The 21,743-nt window shown below is 38.2% G+C and overlaps 2 protein-coding genes across 2 annotated transcripts in view; both read right to left on the reverse strand.

The window, feature by feature from the left end:
- Positions 1-1,642: 1,642 nt before the first annotated feature.
- On the reverse strand, positions 1,643-6,039 carry LOC114644604 (zinc finger BED domain-containing protein 4-like). The gene is made up of 2 exons (XM_028792657.2): positions 3,641-6,039; positions 1,643-2,740 (listed from the first exon to the last, which is right to left on the reverse strand). Exons 1-2 carry the CDS (start codon positions 3,781-3,783, stop codon positions 1,846-1,848), a joined length of 1,038 nt encoding a protein of 345 aa, XP_028648490.1. The 5' UTR covers positions 3,784-6,039; the 3' UTR covers positions 1,643-1,845.
- A 147-nt stretch (positions 6,040-6,186) lies between these two features.
- The window catches only part of pdcd5 (programmed cell death 5), a 149,890-nt gene continuing 134,333 nt past the window's right edge, over positions 6,187-21,743 (reverse strand). Inside the window, exon 6 of the mRNA XM_028792658.2 lies at positions 6,187-6,416. Within this exon, the coding sequence (XP_028648491.1) occupies positions 6,360-6,416 (57 nt within the window). The 3' untranslated portion in view covers positions 6,187-6,359. The remainder of the gene's footprint in view (positions 6,417-21,743) is intronic.

The following is a 21,743-nucleotide window of genomic DNA, read 5'->3' on the forward strand; positions in this document are numbered from 1 at the left end:
TCTCGCCTCTCTGACTTTGTCTCCCAACCGTCCAACTTGAGCTGACTCTCTAATGTACTCCTTTCTAATTCTATCCATCCTCGTCACACCCAGTGTAAACCTTAGCATCTTTAACTATGCTACCTCCAGCTCTGTCTCCTGCTTTCTGGTCAGTGCCACCATCACCAACCCATATAACATAGCTGGTCTCACTACTGTCCTGTAGACCTTCCCTTTCACACTTGCTGATACCCGTCTGTCACAAATTACTCCTGACACTCTTCTCCACCCATTCCATCCTACCTACACTCTCTTTTTCACCCCTTTTCCACAATTCCCATTACTCTGTACTGTTGATCCCAAGTATTTAAACTCATCCACCTTCGCTAACTCTACTCCCTGCATCCTCACCATTCCACTGACCTCCCTCTCATTTACACACATGCATTCTGTCTTGTTCCTACTGACCTTTGTTCCTTTCTCCTTTCTAGAGCATATCTCCACCTCTCCAGGGTCTCCTCAACCTGCTCCCTACTATTGCTACATATCACAATGTCATCAGCAAACATCATAGTCCACGGGGACTCCTGTCTAATCTTGTCTGTCAACCTGTCCATCACCATTGCAAATAAGAAAGTGCTCAGAGCTGATCCCTGTTGTAATCCCACCTCCAACTGGAATGTACCCATCACTCCTACCGCAGACCTCACCATTGTCACACTTCCCTTGTACATATCCTGTACAACTCTTACATACTTCTCTGCCACTCCCGACTTCCTCATACAATACCACAGCTCCTCTCAAGGCACCCTGTCATATGCTTTCTCCAGGTCCACAAAGACGCAATGCAACTCCTGCTGGCCTTCTCTAAACTTATCCATCAACATCCTCAGAGCAAACATTGCATCTGTGGTGCTCTTTCTTGGCATGAAACCATACTGCTGCTCACTAATCATCACCTCACTTCTTAACCTAGCTTCCACTACTCTTACCCATAACTTCATGCTGTGGCTCATTAATTTTATTCCCCTGTAGTTACTGCAGTCATGCACATCCCCCTTATTCCTTAATATCGACACCAGTACACTACCTTCTCCACTCCTCAGGCATTCTCTCACTTTCCAAGATTCCATTAAACAATCTGGTTAAAAACTCCACTGCCATCTTATGTACACGTGCTTTCACAAATTTTTTATTTTTAATAAATTTGCAAAAATCTCAAGTAAACTTTTTTCATGTTGTCATTATGGGGTGTTGTGTGCAGAATTCTGAGGAAAAAAATGAATTTGATCCATTTTGGAATAAGGCTGTAAAATAACAAAATGTGGAAAAAGTGATGCGCTGTGAATACTTTCTGGGTGCACTGTACCAGAGTTATTATAGTTTTGACTATTTTTGCTAGTTTTTATTTTTATATTACTTCAGGTCTTAATTTTAGTTTTAATTTAGTTTTCGTTAGCCTTCATGCCATATTTTTAGTTTTAGTTTAGTTTTTATTTTACAAAGTCATTTTTATTTTATTTTTATATTTATTAGTTTCAGTTTTAGTTTTAGTAATTATAGTATGGTTAAAGCAATTTTGTGGAGGTTAATTTTTGCGCCACAATGAGAGAACTGTAGACTTAATAATTTTGGAAATAACATTTATTTAATATCAGTAGAAACCTATAGGTATGTCCTGTTAAAAAACAAACAAAAATAAACCCAGATACTGAATTTGAACTGACTGTGGAACACACTGCAGTTTTGCATGCAAAATAGTAATCCTAATTTAAATGGTATAATTGAAACAACAAATGCTTCTTTCTCCTTTGCACAATTTACTAAAGCCCCACCATAACAGTGATACAAAACAGCCTGACTGATTCAATTATACATCTTTCTGTTAATTTTCAAGAAAACTCTGTGCTCTAGAGAAGTGGTCATTCTGTTTCGCAATCCAGATGACAACTGTCCACAAACTGAAAATATGCGTTCAACAAATGCTTGTGAGGCCGGGGCACACACAAGGTCCAAAGCCACAGGGCTAAGTTTAGGATACACAGCCACCCTGGCTTGCCAGAACTGAAGAGGATTTCCAGTAAAATCCCCCTGCCTAACCTCCTCCTGATATTTCTGCATTTCAAGTAGAGCACTTTCAGATGGCCAAGGCTGGTTTTCAGGGTTTAAGCTATTTATTTTATTAGCCAAGTACTTGTATTTCTGAAGGACTGTAATGTTTGCTGAAACGGCTACTGTTTGTGTAGACTCATCTTGTTGTGCTTCTATGGTGTGATTGTGTTTCGCTGCCTCTGTCAATACAAATAACTCTGCTGTTCTTTTCAAAGATATTAGTTCAGGAGACTGTAGGGTTAGAGAGACAGTTGGATCCATTAGACATGCGGCTGCAGGGACTGGATCAAATTGGTCACTAATGGGATCTAACAGACATGTAAAACGTTGGCGCAAACACTTAAGAAGAGCTTGTGCCAAATTTTTCTCTCCACTAGTTGACTGGAGATGTGCCTCCAGGTTTAGCAGGGAAGGTATCACCTCTGACAGAGACTGGCTATCTGTTTGAAGCTGATCTGTGTGCATACCAAATGGCTCCAATACTTTAAGTTGGTTTTCCAACTTGGCCCAATCACTGGTTAACAGTGTATCTATCCCGAGTTCATCAAGAACCTCATTAAGTGTAGCTTTAGTTTCCAGAAGTCGCTTCAGCATGTCAAGTGTACTGTTCCACCGTGTGGGGCAGTCACGAATCAGTGTTCGGCCACACCTTTAGAAACAAACAGAGAATAATGTTATTGTAATGAAAAGGTAAGAAGTTTAAACAAAATAATCACTTATTCCTAGTGCATCATAGAATAAGTAAATGATAATTTTGGTCAAAGCCACTATTATTATTATTATTAGTCACTATTGGTGTGAATTTCCCCTTGGGATTAATAAAGTATCTATCTATTTATCTATCACCACTGTGGTTGCAGGATTTTGTTTTGTTCAGTTTCACAGTCAAAGAGTCATCTTACCTCTGTAACTGATCTCATTTAATAAGCTGGCCTCATTTTCTCTTCTCATATTCAGAAAAGCTTTAAAGTGTGATTTTTTTTTTTTAAATAAAATATTTAGAAATATTGTCTTTTTCTATAGTACAAATGGTCAATTCTTTGTGATTTTCCAATTAATTTGTTCTTTTTCTGTCTAGTTTAATCCCATAATTGTACCATGATAATAAGCAGACACTGGGGCAAACAATGTTGAATGCTAAAAGCTGTCTGCCTGCCACAGCTTTTCCAACAATAGTAAATAATGGAATACATAACCAGAAAAACTGGAAATGAAAAATTATGACAATGATAAAATTCTTAAAAACCAAGATAAAAAGAAATTAAATTGTTACTGTGTACCATACTATGTGCCAATGCCTGATGCAGTCTAATAACATTTTTCCAAATTTAGTTTTATAATTTGTATATGGACACCAAATCTGGACAATAACTGCTCAATTAGGCTAGGAGTTCAATTAAAAACAAAACATGGCTGTAATGAAAACCTGTAGTCACATGGCGTTCCCAGGATTGAGTTTGAGAACAATTTGTCTATGGGATTACTTACTAAATATTAATACATAAATATCTCAAGTTAGTTAGTATTATAAAACAGGCTAAAGTCACACCTTTTAATCATTTGCTCATTTGCTACCGAAGATTTCCTGACAGAATGAATAAGGTTCCTGGCTTTGTTAACAGCAGAACTGGCTCCTGATTGTTTCATGGCATCTTTCAATGCAAGCTGAAGTGTGTGTGCCATACAAGGCATACGTCGAAACCTGGATATGTCTCCGTCTTGAAAGAAGTCTGTTGATTCTGTTAAGTAATCAAATAAATCACAGTTCAGCTTAATGTGTTTTAGGAAATGTTTTTTCTTGGTTCAATTTTGTCTTTTCTCCAATGTAGATTTTATGTATATTATTTATTACATGTTATTTAATTTTATATATGTTTTTTTTTCAGTCTTGTAAAAAACTTAAAGCTGCATTGAATCATTTGAAATAAATAATAGTTTTTATTATTTATTTTACAAACAGCCTCCAGAATCATCTATTAAGTTTAATCTATAAATATAACACTACAAAAGAAATAATTTTTAAATATGATAATTTATAACTATTTTACCAAGACTAATTAAAATGTAATGTGCTGTATAAATGTGCTAATGTGTTATATTATTACAAAATATAACAGACTAGAGAGACAATGGATACATATTGGATGGTTTGCTGACCATTTATCATACATGCCACAATCTTGCTGCCTGAAACAAAAAGTATCAAGCAGGATATACTGAGCTACTTAGCCAATATTTTTTAACTTGCCTTGATCAGAGACGCTCATCTCTTCTTCCTCTGTATCCGAGTCCGACTCAGATTCAGTTGAATCCAGCTCGATGAACTGCTGTGCAGAATATTCTCCTTGCCTCAGCGCTTTCCGTAGTATATCTATAGCTTTTACTATGTTTGCTCCATTGTCTGTCACTATAATCATAACCTTGTCTTCTGTTATGTCCCACTCATCCAGAGTACTGTCGATAGCGTTTGCCAAAGCTTGTCCCGTATGCGGATGACATATGCGTCGTAAACTTAAAGCATGCTGTGCTTGGTTTGTTGGTGAATGATAAAAGCATGCAGAAATTCCCAAAAACGAAGCCGTCAGACCCTTTTTACTCCATCCGTCTATACAAAGGGTTAGTTTCCGAGCTTGTTGGACCATTTCTTTGATACGCTGTGTTGCTGTATTCATTTTAAGTACGATGAGCGCATTTATTCGTGCAGCATGTGGCATGCTAAATTTGGGATCAAGAGAGGAAACAAATTTTCTGAATGAAGGCAAGTCACACAGCCTAGTAGACATGCCAGTTTCAATAAACAAGTTTACTTGGGCGTCTTCGCGTTTTTGGTGTTCAGCTGAGTTTGTACCCCAATTTGCTGTCCTCTGCAAACACGATGTTAATGTCTGCTGTCTTGTATGATGTGTACTAGAGGTTGCATGTATACTCAAATTGCACTCGCTTTGCAGCCTTTCTTTTTCTTTACCCAGAAATATCTCGTATGCTAATTTGTGATAGCTATTTAGGTGCACTTTAAGGTTTGTTGGGTTTTTACCTTTAATCTGTACAGCACACAACGCACCCTGCTCCAACACTATGCACTTACTGTTGTTGCTTTCAGCATTATATTCGAAAAACTCCCATACGGCGCTGTATCGTTTTCTTCCGGACATGTTGATCGCTGATACCCTCTGGTCAGATAAAGTTTATATACTGAATTTCACCACCTACAGGGCAGGACCGGAAGTTTATGAAAATGCAAAAATAGATTCTGCCGCGTTCTTTCAGACATGTTCAGATTTTTTTAGAAATTATCATTTTATTTCACTTAGTCTTTTAAGCTACTGTAATCGTTCCGTATCGTTTTAGTTTTTCGTCTCAGTTTTGTTATTTATTTTATTTCAGTTTACGAAAATGTTTTTTCATTAATAGTTTCAGTCTTCGTTTTCGTTTTAGTTTACGATTATTACCTTGCACTGTACGATACGTATGTTTGTGCATAGTATATAAACAGTGTGTTTACATATATAATTTCACACACTGACACACACACACCAAGCATAAACTGGGACCAATTTAGAAAGACCAATTCACCTAACCTGCATGTCTTTGGACTGTGGCAAGAAACTGGAGCACCAGGAGGAAACTCATGCAGACATGGGGAGAACTTGCAAACTTAATGCAGGGAGGGGACTCTGTGCCGATTTTTTTCCCCCAGTTATTTTTATTTTATTTCCGCTAGTCTGAATGTTTAATTCCAGTTTACTTCTTAGTTTTCACTAAGATTTTAGTTTTGTTTAACAAAATGCATTTTTCAAAGTTGCTTCAATTTCCGTTTTCATTGATAATTACCTTAGTCCTCACTGAACACAACAGGATGTAGATCCTGCACTATTGCACCTTAGTGACGTTTTGCAGAATTCCTCTCATTTGTATTAAAGTAATGTAAAAACAAAAAACACCACATGCCAAAAAACTTACACCTTACTAAAATACTACGTAAAAATGAACCAATCCATTAAATATCCTGAACAATTAGAATATTGTAAATGTGAGATTTAAATATAAAAAATACAATAATTGCCAGTGAAAAACTGATAATCTATAAGAAGTGAATCTAACACAAAATACCAATTTATTTATTGATAGCTACAATAAAATTGGTCAAGAGCAAAAAATGTCTTCCAGAAAAAGCTGACATGCAAGATAGTGAGAAACGGGTGATTTTCAGTATTGAGTTTCCACTTCTGCTTTTTAGTTTCTCAGTTCACAGGTTGTCATGTGTAAGCTTAAACATCATCATCATCATCATCTTCATCCGAATCCACAACCCTTCGTCTATTGAACTGAAATAAGAACAAAAAAATATTTTAATACTTCTTCCATTATCACCCTATACAGTATATCAGCCATCACTTCTGTCCCTGCAAGAAGTATATATATGTAAAAATAATTATATAGTCATATGAGCCTGCATAATAATTTACTTTCAAAAAACAAAGTAAGAGTAAAATGTAAAGAATAAGAGTAAACAGTGGTATGTCTTTCATTTCCTAGGAACATCTGAGTACTGGGGTGTTTTCCGAACAAAGATTTTTTGTGAAGCAGTATTTAGTTGTATGAAATTAAATCAAATGTGAAAAACTGGCTGTGCAAAAATTTGGGTACCCTTGTTATTTTGCTGATTTGAATGCATGTAACTGCACAATACTGATTACTTGCAACACCAAATTGATTGGATTTGCTCGTTAAGCCTTGAACTTCATAGACAGGTGTGTCCAATCATGAGAAGAGGTATTTAAGGTGGTCAACTGCAAGCTGTGCTTCCCTTTGACTCTCCTCTGAAGAGTAACAGCGTGGGATCCTCAAAGCAACTCTCAAAAGATCTGAGAACAAAGATTGTTCAGTATCATGGTTTAGGGAAAGGCTACAAAAACCTGTCTCTTAAGTTTTAACCGTCAGTTTCAAATATAAGGAATGTAATCAGGAAATGGAAGGCCACAGAGGCACAGTTGCTGTTAAACCCAGGTCTGGCAGGCCAAGAAAAATACATGAGTGGCATATGCGCAGGATTGTGAGAATGGTTACAGACAACCCACAGATCACCTCCAAAGACCTGCAAGAACATCTTGCTGCAGGTGGTGTATCTGTACATCGTTCTACAATTCAGCGCAATTTGCACAAAGAACATCTGTATGGCAGGGTGATGAGAAAGAAGCCCTTTCTGCACTCACGCCACAAACAGAGTCGCTTGTTCTATGCAAATGCTCGTTTAGACAAGCCAGATTAATTTTGGAACAAAGTGCTTTGGACTGATGAGACAAAAATTGAGTTATTTGGTCATAACAAAAAGCGCTTTGCATGGCGAAAGAACAACACCGCATTCCAAGAAAAACACCTGCTACCTACTGTCAAATTTGGTGTAGGTTCCATCATGCTGTGGGGCTGTGTGGCTAGTTCAGGGACTGGGGCCCTTGTTAAAATTGAGGGTCGGATGAATTCAACCCAATATCAACAAATTCTTCAGGATAATGTTCAAGCATCAGTCACAAAGTTGAAATTACGCAGGGGTTGAATATTCCAAAGAAGACAATGACCCAAAACACAGTTCAAAATCTACAAAGGCAATTATGCAGTGGGAGAAGTACAATGTACTGGAATGGCCGTCACAGTCCCCTGACTTGAATATCATCGAAAATCTATGGGATTATTTGAAACAGGCTTTCCATGCTCGGCAGCCATCAAATTTAACTGAACTGGAGAGATTTTGTATGGAAGAATGGTCAAAAATACATTCATTCAGACGCTCTATAGCGTCTAGAGGCAGTTATATTTGCAAAAGGACACTCAATTAAGTATTGATGTAATATCTCTGTTGGGGTGCCCATATTTATGCACCTGTCTAATTTTGTTATGATGTATATCCAAAACATTTTCATTTGACTTTAGATATGAACCAAATTTTTAACTTTCACATCCTTAATGATACAAATGAAATGTTTAAAAAATAAAATTGTGTAATCACTTTTGAAAATCAGCTGAACAAGACCTGTAAAATGTGCCATCACAATATGACAATCTTTTGCAAAAAGGGAATTAATTTCAAAATTAAAAAGGTTAATATGCCATTTTTATCTATATGCATAAAAATATATTATAACAAAAAAAAATATTCAACTCAAAAAATACAAGAATCAGATGTACTGGCCAAGTATGAATGCATAAAAGGAATTTGACTCTGCAGCACAACTGATAATCACAAACCAATAGAGAATGTGCAGTGCATACATAAATGCTGTGTGCGGCTCAGTGCAAGAAATACTGAAAAACATGCATTAAAGATACCTGATCACATGACCCTCTCCATTTTGCCTATTGCCTGAATCATTTAACTAAAGATGCCATATCATCTACTCTTCATCTAGCCGTGTCCCATCTGGACAAAGAGACATCCAGAATACTTTTCTTCGACTTCAGTTTACCTTTTTATACTAACATCACTCAGAAGCTCATAGGGATGATAAATTACTAGGCTACAATCCTCACTTATACAACTGGATCTTGGATTTCCTGACAGAGACCCCAGATATTTTGTATCAGGAACACCATTTCCAGGACCATCATGGTAAGCACAGGCACCCCAAGGGCTGTGTACTCAACCCAGTCTAGTTTACTCTGCTGACTCACCGTAGTACAGCGGTATACAGCTCTAACACCATCATTCAGTTTGCCGACAACACAACGGTGGTGGGACTCATCAGCAATAGGGATGAGTCAGCTTACATAATGGAAATATGATGAATGGGGGGCTGGCTGAAATGCAACAATTTGTATCTTAAGGTAGACAAAACAAACAAGATGATTGTTGATTTCTGGAGGGCCCAAGCTGTCCACACTCCATTGCACACTGGGAGCTTTTTGGTGGAACTGATCAAGAGCAAAAAAATTCTTGTTGTGCACCTTGCCAGCTGACTTTACTTGGTTAATTAACACCACTTCCTACCTAAGATGACAACACCAGTGTCTCCACTTCCTTCAATGGCTGAAGAAAGCAAGCCTACCTACATTTTCATATTCTATAGGGGCAGCATCAAGAGAGTTCTAACCAGCTGCATATCGTCTGGTTTAAGAATTGCAGTGACTCTTACCGTAAGGTCCTACAATGGATAGTGCACACAGAAGACAAAATCATTGGGGTCTCTCTGCCCTCCATTAAAGACATCTTTATAAAGTGTTGTACAGTAGAACCTCTGGTCAGGAACGTTTCCGAACACGTACAAATCGGGTTAAGATCAAACAGTTTGCCAAAATTTTGCATCAGTTCACGACCATCACGACCTGTGCTTAAAACTCATAAAAAAAAGTGTTTACAGCGAGCAGTTCAGAAGGGTCTAGTGCAAACTCTTACAATGTTAGTTTTCTCTGTTGTTCAATGTTTTCTCAGTGTTATTCAATGTTTTTAAATTTAGTTTACTATTATTACACTGTGCATTTTATGGTATAATTAACTATTTTTGTTCTTAAAAAAAATATATATTTACATACAGTTCATACGGTCTGGAACGGATTAATTGTATTTACATACAATCTTACGGTGAAATTACGTTCGGATCGTGACCAAATCAGGTAACGTCCAGTTTTGGAACGAATTACGGTCATGACCAGAGGTACCACTGCATCTGCAAAGCCCACAGAATTGTGAAGGACCACTGCAACCCCTCTCACGGTCTCTTTATCCCAATTCCATTTGGTAGAAGCTACCGTAGACATCCAAACTAGTTCTGCCAGATTCTGAAACAGTTTCAACCAAATAGCTGTGAAAACTCTAAACTCTGTGCTGCCCAACTACCCTCAGATCTGCTACTAGTAGCTTATTTATTTTTTATGCAGTACATTGTTGCAACTGTCACTACTGTTATTATTGTTTGGTGTATTATTTTACTATCTGTTTCAAATTACTATTGTCTATTCACTTACCTTTCATTATTTATCTATTTTTTTATTTAGAGCTACTTTTACTCCACTACATTTTAAATTAAAACTGCATACATTTTACTTTGTTACAATTTCCATTTGTTACATAGATCAAGCTATTATAAATTCATAAAAGACCTATCAGGTGTGTTATCTTAGGTTATACTTTAGCGTTATTTAGACACAGCCAACTGACTGCCATTTATTATTCAAAAATAAAATTGCCATAGTGCACCTTCCAATGCTCATTTGGCAGTTAGTTGCAATCCTTCATGCTTATTGTTACTTTCTTGTATACGAGGTAAAGGAAAAACACTGTAATCGTCCAAAAATTTGTTGTCGAGATTTTGATGAATCTCGATGATTTAGACCTCCCTGAGTCCAAAAATACCAGTTTTGGAATTATGTATGTGTGCGCATGTGAATATGTAAACACGATAACCTGAGAATGCTATCACTTAGGTCAACTAAATTTTGCATACAAGTATTAGGTAACAAAACGTAGATTTCTATTAACTCTTGGACTATTTCCGCTAACCAGACGTGGTACTTTACCTGAACACAATACTCAGATTTATTTTTTTCATACAGCTGCAGAGTCTGATTTATTCAACTTTACTTTTATAATAATTGTTCAATATTTTAATTTGATTTGATGTTGGTTCTTTAATATAGTGGTGGCTCTGAGGATAGGGAATCGAGTCCCATAAAACGCCAAAAGTAACTCTACTCTGTTGGGCCCTTGAGCAAGGCCCTTAACCTGAAATTGCTCCGTCCTAGGTATGATGTTAATCTGCATCTTATCTGTAGGCTTTCCAACCTGCAGGGAAAAACATGGGTGTTGTTAGCAGAACTGGCACTCCAGACACCATAAAAACCTCACACTGATTCCATTCCTTCTGAACTATGGTGCTGAGGTGTCCCCCTAACCTGGGGTCCTGAGTTGGTTTGTCATGTGGTGGATGCGGCAATGTGCTGTATCAGCACGTGCTCCTAACCCTCTCTCTTCAATGTACATAATATAAAACTATAATCACTGTCTTGCCGTTTACTCCTCAAATATCCATCCCCGTATCCGAGTATATGAGAAAGACTAGGGGAGACCACTCCCGATTTTTGAGACATGGAAACTGCATGTACATTTCCCCCATGGTCATATCTGGGAACTAAGTTCAACTTTTCTAAATGCAAAGATGATTTATATATAATGTAGTCTTTTGTGTCTACCAACATCTAATGAAATCTCTACTATGAAGAATTTGCCTAAATTTAAAGCAGCAGGTTGAGGTAGGCAGTTTTTCATCTTAATATACAGAGCCCATGAAGTCACAAAAAAGCAGCATCTTTTTTGTACTGTACAAACAAGATTATATGGGCACAAGCAATATTCTTTACACCATAAGTTACATTGAGTGCGAAGAACCAAAAGATATAGCCATGCATTCTTACAAGACCAATTACTGAATATCTAGATTAAGTCTAGTCTAAGAGTTGCTGTTTAACTGGAAAAGACAGACTGGGGATTCAATTGAGTTCTTGTGGCCAGGTTAAGGGAGTGTTCTTGTGCCTGGAGGGCCAAACAAAGTGACACTGATGTCTTACTATCCCTTGATTTGTAAGTGCTAATAAAAGGGTATTGGTTTAATTTTAAACAGAAGTATTTTTGTTTCTACTTTATGCTACCAGAACACAGCCATGCAATTCAGAATCTATTCTAGAGCCGCAATGACTATGGAAAGTACAGGTGACATATAAAGTTAATATTCTAGTTGTGTGTGCAAGGCTGAACTTTGAATAGTAATACAGTATATTTTGTCACGGTAAATTATTGGAGAATTACTAAATATCAGTTAATCGGCTTTCCACTGAAATGCAAAGTGTGTGACTTATATCATCTCTGAGCTCTAATCATTTCTAGTTCTTTATGCAATTCAGGAGAGAGCATTTAAAATTTAACAGAGTGGAACCCAGAGCATTCATCTGTAAAACACTGTAATTGCCATTTACTATGATGTATTAAAGATAAATTACTGTATTGTAATAATAATGTAATAAAAGTTCGTTTAATGCTTGTATGTATGGTAACATGTTATTCTTTAGAATTTAATTGTTGGAAGGCATTAAAAAAACATTTATATTATGACACAACTAGTATACATTTGGTTATTTAGCAGGTAATAATATGCCTTGAGTGTAATTAATTATGGTTAATTCCATAGTTTACAGGTGTGCTTGAGCTGGTAATTTAAAGATAAAATTGGGTATCGAATTGACCAAAGGAAACAGCAGTTTTAATAGTATTCTTGTAAAAGATGAACCACAATTCTGAAATTGTTGTATTACTTTGTAATGTATTAATTCTAATTCCCCTTCTAAAGTCCATCACATCAGTAAAATAAAAATATCAATCTGGGCTGATTTTCACATCTATTTAAGTGCTAAGGTTGTGAGATGATGTTATTTTTTTTTTTTTATTGTTATTTATACATTTTATCTTCTTCTTACTGCAACACTAACCAGGAACAGTGAATAGGATGATGAGATAAGATTTTGTCTGAAGTAGGGATGCCTCATCTACTGCTGCTGGGTATTCCAGTTGGGGAGGCATGGTGTTTGTGATATCCATACTCACCAGTACCACACTTCGGGTCATCACTGTGAAACGGACTGCAGGTTATGTACTAATCAAAGGCAGGATTACAGCTACATGATTCATTATTCTGAAGTGCAGTTCTGTATTGTGTTGTTTAAAAATGAAAATTAAAAACAGTGTTCTCTAGACAAAGCCTTGCACCTCCTGATTATTCTAAAAATGTACCATTACTTTTGGTACTTTAATGCGCTTATAAGCAGGTACTTTTTAGTTTTACTCAAGTATTATTGAAAAATAAAAATTTGGTGAAGTACTTTTACTCAAGTATCATTTCTGACTACTTAACACAACTCTGGTCACTTCAGACTTAGCAATGCTAGGAACCTCTGCAGATTAAATAATACATGTTAAAAAGTAAAGGGATACAACTAGTTGTGAATGTGGGGCAAACACAATAGAATACCAAAATGTGGTGAAGTTTCAATTTACAGAATAAAATTTAGTATTTTGCCATTTTTTAGTTTTATTTAGTTTCTCAGCAATTAACATAAAAGATATCAACTTTAACAATTGACTTTAAATGCATTTGTCAAATTTTATTAGTTTTGTTCTACTTACCAAAATGTCTATAAGACACTTTTCATCCAGTCTAAAACACAGCTTTCTTTATACAGTATTTTGCGCACTATAAGGCGCACTTAAAAGCCTTTAATTTTCTCAAAAATCCACGGTGCGCCTTGTGTGCACTGAGTTCCAAAATCTGTAAAAATGTTGTTGTGCATTTTAGTAAGCGCTCTGCTTGATTGACTGTCAGACCATTTCCTGCCGACATAGGGACGTAGTAATACGTACACTATGAACGCTGGCAGCGATAAACCAATTGCAGAACATTACGTAAAGCCACGTACACTTACCTCCGCCACGCCTACGGCAGGTAGGTATATTGTACTACTGGTGCACTGCGAAACCACATTTGTTTGGCTAAGGACCCTGAAAATGGCATCAGAGAAGAGACATGCTTACGATGCACAATTCAAACTACAGGCTATCAGTTACGCGGTTGTAAATGGGAATAGAGCAGCAGCGAGAGAATTTAAAATCAATGAATCTATGGTTCGAAAGTGGAGGAAGCAGGAGAATGAATTGCGCCAAGTTAAAAAGACAAAAAAGAGTTTCCGCGGGAACAAGGCGAGGTGGCCAGAGTTGGAAGACCAACTTGAACAATGGATTCTTGAACAAAGAGCAGCCGGGAGAAGCGTCTCTACAGTCACCATTCGACTGAAGGCAATAACGATAGCACAAGACATGAAGCTCGAGCACTTTCAAGGAGGTCCGTCTTGGTGCTTTCGTTTTATGAAAAGGCGCCATCTCGCCATCCGCGCACGAACTACCGTGGCGCAGCAACTGCCAGCGGATTACAAAGAAAAGCTGACCATCTTCCGCACCTACTGCAGCAACAAGATTATCGACAAAAAAATCCAGCCCAACCACATCACCAACATGGACGAGGTCCCTCTCACTTTTGACATCCCCGTGAACCATACTGTGGAGAAAAAGGGGACCAGCACGGTATCCATACACACCACGGGGCATGAGAAATCGGCTTTCACTGTTGTTCTTGGTTGCCACGGTAATGGACAGAAACTACCACCTATGGTCATTTTTAAGAGGAAGATGCTGCCAAAAGAAAAGTTTCCAGCCGGAGTCATCGTTAAGGCCAATCCAAAGGGCTGGATGGACGAGGAGAAAATGAGAGAGTGGCTGAGAGAGGTGTATGTGAAGAGACCGGGTGGGTTTTTCCATGCATCACCGTCTTTGTTGATCTGCGACTCCATGCGTGCCCATATCACCGCTACTGTGAAAAAACAAGTGAAGCAAATGAATACGGAGCTTGCCATCATTCCAGGAGGATTAACAAAAGAACTCCAACCGCTGGACATCGGTGTAAACAGGGCGTTCAAAGTGAAGATGCGAGCGTCATGGGAGCGATGGATGAGAGACGGCGAACACACCTTTACTAAGACTGGAAGGCAGCGCCGGGTGAGTTACGCCACCATATGTGAATGGATTGTGTATGCCTGGGCTAAGGTGTCTGCTTCGACTGTTGTCCGAGCTTACGCGAAAGCTGGAATCATTGCTGAACAGCCACCCGGCAACGAGACTGATTCCGACAATGACGAGAGGGAACCCGGCATGTTTGATGGCGAACTTGCCCATTTGTTCAATTCAGATACAGAAGGTGAGGACTTCGATGGATTTGTGACAACAAACTGATCAAAAAACAATGTGAGTGTATTTTTAAATACGTAGTAGAATAAGGTTTAACTAAACTCATTGTTTTGCTTCTGTTACCTTGTTTTTGCACGCGCCGAATAATACGGTGCGCCTTATGTATGGCTTAAGTACAGAAATAAGCCCCGCAATTGAGAGTGCGCCTTTCAATCCAGTGCGCCTTATGGTGCGCAAAATACTGTAGTTAATAACTTGTACATTATTTATGTTGTATACCTGTCAACTTATTACATAAATACATGAAACACACACTTTTACTGTCTGTGACAGAGCTCAAATTTCTCAGTCCAAGGATTCCAGTTTTATCAACACATGCAATAATCAAATAGTTAAAATGCCTTGTTGTCATTTGTTACTTTAACTTGCAATAAACTAAATGGTTATTTAAACTTATGTGGTATGGTGGTACAGTGGTTGCACTGTTGCCTCATAGTAAGGAGACCAGGGTTGACGTCCATGGTTTCTCCATTGAAAATTTGCATATTCGCTGTTATCTGCAAAGGTTTTGGGGACGCTGGGACATGCATGTTGTGGCTGCTCCTCCCCGTTAACACTTTTTGTTAAAATTCACATTAACCTTGAACCTTTTCACTTCTTTCATTTTCATTTATTGAATGTATAGTTCATGGATGTAGTTGACTCAAATAGTACTGATTTTGGATTTATTTTTATGGACTGTGCCTTGACTGGGTTAGCAGCTTTGGGGACAACAGAATCTGTGGATCACTGTATGAGACTCTCTTTTGGATTGCCCACTCCTGCCTGATTTTTTATCTACGAATATTTTTTCTCTGCACCTTAGAAATCTAGGAGGTGGTGATAATCTGTGTCCTTAATTATGATGGATATGCTGGATTGCTGTTGATTCCTTCTGTATGTGCTTTCACTGGGAATGACTGAGAAGTGATCTGATGTTTGCAGCCAGCATTATATGCCTTCATCTTGTAATATCTCCTACTAGGTTTTTTTCTGGATTTTTTTGTTGCTTTGCCATAATCGCATGCCACACCACCCCACCTGTGATATCTGACAGTAACGGAGAATGTAATATTAAACAGTTTGCTCAGAGTAAGTGGTCAGACTGGAAGTCCTAAAAGACACTAGCATTATGTGGTGTAATGGTTGCTACATATTATATTTACTTCGACTGTTTCTGCTTCATTGTTCCCTTTGAAACATATGTCCTAGAAATTAAGAATTTGTAGGATGTCACTTTAAGGGGAGAAGGCTGCCAAGCCACGCCTGTAGGTCCATGCATTAACGCACTGTTGTTTGACTTGGGTGGGGGAGGGGGTTGGGGGACTGTCTTCAAAAAAGTAGATACATTTTTGAAAAAGAGAGGAGAAGGAACTGGGAGAAAGAGAATTAAAGGAGGCGATCCAAAAAAGCACAAAAACTCAGAATTGTGTGGATTGGTTTGGGCGCATACAAATACAAGTGTTGGCTAACCAGTGGAGGACGTCTGTCTGTACGCCGCCCCATTTATTTTCCTATTGAAGCTTGTATCTTCCACTTGAGAAATGTGTTAATGCCATGACAACAGACTGAGGCAGACATTGGCTTCCAGGACAGGATTTTATCTCCGAACTGGTGAGAATGCTCCGGTATATTTTAGAAGGGAAGCATGTCAATTGTTGCATTTTACCAGCAATCTGGATTTAACTGTGGGATAATTTGGATCATGAGGAACACAGGTTAAGGAGTCTGGTCAAAACGAGACTGGGGAATGTGTATGGGGTGTATGTATAAAGTAGGTATATTTTTCTACCCTGTTCCTTTTCTGTTTTGTTGTTTCCTGCATGAGTGCAGTTTCATTATAGAGGTGGTAGTTCACTGGTATTCACATTTAAATCAGTATTTGTTTATTTGCTCAGTATATTTCACGTGTGATATTCTAAATGGAAATATATACATAATTATGTTTGTATTTTTAAATGTAGGCACTGTCTGTTTAACACTAGAATTCCTGAAGCCTATGAAAAAAACTCATAATCCTGGCCCACCTTAAATCCGTTTCCACCTCTCCATCAGCATCTTTTGTTTTGTAAATGCGTCGATCAGCATCCCCCCATCCCCGGTCTCGTCCGTTACGGGAGATGGACGTCTTAAGCGGAGCTCCGTTAGCAGCGGCTTTATTTTTTCACGCATTTATTATTTTGAGGTATCCTGTATTTACCCGACCAGAGGAGTTTCCACTACAGTATATAAACATGAGTAACAAGAAAAGGAGGTCAGAAAGAACCCGGAAAGGAAACTTAAAAGCTACATCCAAGTCTAGACAGACATCAAGTCTAAGTGCGAGGTACAGCCTTTCAGAGACTGACCTGGAACAGGCAGGCAAATGCACAGACTTCCCAGGACCCCGCTCCATTGCGTCATCTCCTGTCGAGAGCGAAAATGGGAGCGAAGGTACAAGTGATGCAGGTCACGATAGCTCGCCAATTCCAGAAGATCATTTGAAACTAGAAACGGCCTTGCAGTCCGTGCTTTCATCTACTCCTCGTGAGCCTGAAGCATCGGCTATAACCCGGGGTTGCTACTTCACCCGCGGAGCACGAAATCTGAAGCGATTTGTCCGAACTGAAGGAAATGATCACAACATTGGCCACGGCCACAGTCACAGCCATAAGTGTGCTTAAGAAAGACATCCAGAAAAGTATGAAGAAAGAAATAAGTGACTTGCAGCAGGATAATAAAGACTTGGAAATGCGTTTATATAATCGTTTTGATGCGACCATTAAAAGTATGCTGGGGAAAATTGAGGAACACGTTCAAGAAAATATGTCTAAACTGAGAAAACTTGCCGATCAGCTGGATGACGTTAAGCAGACATTTACGGCTCGAATTGAAACAGCGGAACAATTGGCATCTAACGCTGATGGAAAACCTACAGCTGTGAATTCTGAATGCAAAAAACTCAGACAGACTTGCGGCTCTGGAAGATGGATGCAGAAGGAATAATATCAGAATTGAAGGTCTACCTGAGAATCGTGAAAGTCCAAACCCAGTGAAGTTCGTAGTTGAACTATTCTCTAAAATAATTGGAGAGGACTTTAAATCAGATACCAATATAGCAGCAGCTTACCGCATACGCGGATCAAATACCTTTAAACCTAGGTCTTTTATTGTCTGCTTCGATAGGTTACTATGTAAGCTAGATGTGATGGCATGTCTCAAACACAAGCACGAGATTATATCTGAAAATAACCACATTCGTATTTTCCCCGATTTCTCTCCTGCAATAGCTGCTAAACATGCAGCCTTCTACAACATTATCAACAGCGGTTACGGCTGTATCAAATACAGCCTCTTGTATCCTGCCAAACCGAAAGTGGATGTGCAAGGCCAATACTACGTCTTTCTCCAGCAAGGAGGAAGCAGAAAATGAATTAAGAAAGCTGATCCCGTCACTATTCTGAAACAGAGTAGTGAGTCGCATTCCTGTCATGGCATGGCAAGGAGATATCACCTGCTGTCTGATCCACTTGTAATGATACGGGTACCATAATTATACATCCTTTTCATTACTCGGACGCTTTCTGTTTATGTTTTAATTACAGTTATAGATGTGTGTGTGGAAGAAATTAAATTTTTTTTTTACTACCCTAAAGGAGACTGTTTAACATCATACCTTTGGTTTATTGTTATTGTTATTATTGCATTAGGATTTACTATGCTTATCCAAGACCACTTTTTAACACCATTCCCTGGGTTAATTATCTTAATACTTTAGTGATTGCTGAAGATTATATTTATATTTTAGGCATATAGTATTTAGACTTTATTGGTAATATATATCTCTACTTTGGAATCCTCAAACGCTGCTGCGTGGGTCTTGTTTTGTTTTGGACGTGCTCTGTCTCTAGGTATGTCAAATGTCCAGGACTTTGTGAATTGGGGTTCAGCCTCACGTGGGGAGGCAAAGGGGGGGGGGGGGAGAAAGAGAGCAGGCTATATCTAATCTATACTTTTAATTTTTATAATTATAACTACCAACGTAACAATAGGCTGCATGGTAATAACTCGTGGGGAAATTGGAAATTAAGGTTAAAACTGTCTTACTTCCAGTTAAGACTATATAATGGCATCAAAAATTCAGAATCAATGTCTCCATGATGGGACAGTTAACTTTGTGAGCTGGAATGTTAAAGGCCTAAATCGCGAATTAAAGAGAAAGAAAATATTCTCTCACCTAACAGGTTTAAACGCTAAAATAGTATTTTTTACAGGAGACCCACTTACTAAGCAAGGATCAGTTCTGGCTGCAAAAAGACTGGACTGACCAAATGTTCCATTATAGCTTTACAAAGAAAACTAGAGGTGTGGGAATTCTCATACATAGAACAGTCTCATTTGTAGCATCAGATGTAGTACCTGATCCTGAATGGAGATATGTGATTGTCATGGGCAACTTATTTAACTGCAAGATGATTTTGATAAATGTTTATGCACCTAATGTCGATAAGGAATTCATGGAAAATGTATTTGCATCCATTCCCAATGTGAATACTCATAAAATTATAATAGCTGGGGACTTTGTGTTTTAAATCCACTCTTAGATAGGACTCCTGTCACAGGAGGGAATGACATCTAACACTGCAAAGACAATTAAACAGTTTGTAAATGACCACAACTTATCAAACCCTTGGAGGTTTCTAAACCCAAACTCAAGAACATATTCGTTCTACTCACCAGTACATCATTGCTACTCAAGAACTGACTATTTCTTTATAGATAATAATTTCTTGCCTACGATTAAATCTTGCAAATACGACGCTATTGTTATTTCCAACCACGCACCTCTGATCTTGGAGCTAAAGTTATTATGCCCCACACACTCACCTCGCAGATGGCGTCTTAATCCGCTTCTATTAGCAGACGAGAACTGTACAGAATTTATATCAAAACTTGGTTGTTGATTAAATTATGGATTTTTCAAATGTTCATGTTTTTCCCTGTGCTTAAAACTCATTAAAAAAAAAAAAAAGTGTTTACAGCAAGCGGTTCGTAAGGCTCTAGCGTGAATTCTTGCAATGTTACTTTTCTAGTGTTCAAGGTTTTCTCAGTGTTATTCAATGTTTTTACATTTAGTTTACTATTACGCTGTGCATTCTATGGTATGATTAACTATTTTTGTGCTTAAAAATCTTTAAAAAATATATTTACATACAGTTCGTACGGTCTGGAATGGATTAATTGTATTTACATACAATCCTATGGGGGAAATTTACTTCAGGTCACGACCAAATCGGGTTACGACCAGAGTTTTGGAACGAATTACGGTCATGACCCGAGGTTCCACTGTAGATGAACATACACAGGCATGGTCCACAATAGAAGTAAAATCCTGCAGTACTTCTTTATATTCCCTGCTTTGCCAATAAATGCAAGTTATCGCCAATATACTAATAACCCAGTTGTGCTTCACTCACTCAGGAATTGGAACCAATGTAAAAAGCACTTTTAGATGGAGAATCTTTTATCTGTGGCAGCCCTGCAAGAGAACAACCTCTTTCAACCCTCGCAAACATACGGAGTTTTTAATATCTGGAAAAGATTTGGGATTAAATTGCTTAGAGATCTTTATATAGACAACATCTTTGCATCCTATGAACAATTACATTCCAAATTTAACTTTCCAGCTACACATTTCTTTCACTGTCTTCAAATTAGGAACTCTGTTAAACAGAACCTGCCTGATTTTCCTCATCTTGCACCCTCCTCCATGCCGGAAAAATATTGCTCAATTTCGAAGACTTAAACACCATCTCTGCAACATATAAAATTATTTTACAGTCCCTCCCTTTCAAAGATCTCCCTCCCTTTCAAAGATCCAAGAAGACAATGGGAAAAAGATCTCTTAATCAATATATTAGAAAAGGAGTGGAAAATAGCAATACAGAGAATTCACTCAACCTCCATATGCGCAAAACATACAATTCAAAATTATATATCGAGCACATCTGTCTCGCTTAAAACTATCCAAAATGTTTCCAGGGCAAGATCCAACCTGCAAATGCTGCAATCAAGTCCTAGCCTCACTGGGTCACATGTTTTGGGCCTGCACAAAATTAACATCCTTTTGGACCAAAATTTCTAAGTGCCTCTCAGACAGCCTTGGTGTCACAATCCCTCCTAACCCATTAACAGCTGTGTTTGGTGTTCTTCCAGATGGGTTTAAAGTGGAGAAGGACAAACAAACTGATTGTATTCACTACACTTTTGGCACGCAGACTTATTTTGCTAAACTGGAAGAATCCTAATTCTCCTCTTTTAAGTCAGTGGGAAACCAATCTATACTAATAAAAGGCAAAGCCCTCACTGACTGACTGACTGACTGACTCATCACTAATTCTCCAACTTCCCGTGTAGGTGGAAGGCTGAAATTTGGCAGGCTCAATCCTTACAGCTTACTTACAAAAGTTAGGCAGGTTTCATTTCGAAATTCAAAGCGTAACGGTCATAACTGGAACCTCTTTTTTGTCCATATACTGTAATGGACTGCAGCTCGCTGGCCGTGGGAGGCGGAGTTGCGTATCACGTCATCACGCCTCCCACGTAATCACGTGAACTGACTGTGAACACAGTACGTACAAAACAAGGAAGAGCCCCAAAGAGCGCTGAAGAAAACATTCATTACACAATTGAGAAGGCAGCAAAACAATAAGAAGCGAAGCACGGTGTAAACCGTAAGTTTAAATTAAGTTGATAGAAACGCTCCCGCTGCCATTTGCAATACCATATTCGCGAGAAACAAGTTTAATGAGAAACGCTCCCGCTGCCGTTTGCAATACCATATTCGCGAGATACAACT

Source organism: Erpetoichthys calabaricus, chromosome 9 (assembly GCF_900747795.2).
Source record: "Erpetoichthys calabaricus chromosome 9, fErpCal1.3, whole genome shotgun sequence".
NCBI classification, from domain to species: domain Eukaryota; kingdom Metazoa; phylum Chordata; class Cladistia; order Polypteriformes; family Polypteridae; genus Erpetoichthys; species Erpetoichthys calabaricus.

Bases quoted from the DNA above. Each gene is read 5' to 3' on its own strand.
- LOC114644604 (XM_028792657.2), bottom strand. From the start codon at position 3,783: ATGCCTTGTATGGCACACACACTTCAGCTTGCATTGAAAGATGCCATG. The intron at 2,741-3,640 runs GTGTGACTTTAG...TTGTTTCTAAAG, and splicing joins AATGAGCAAATGATTAAAAG to GTGTGGCCGAACACTGATTC.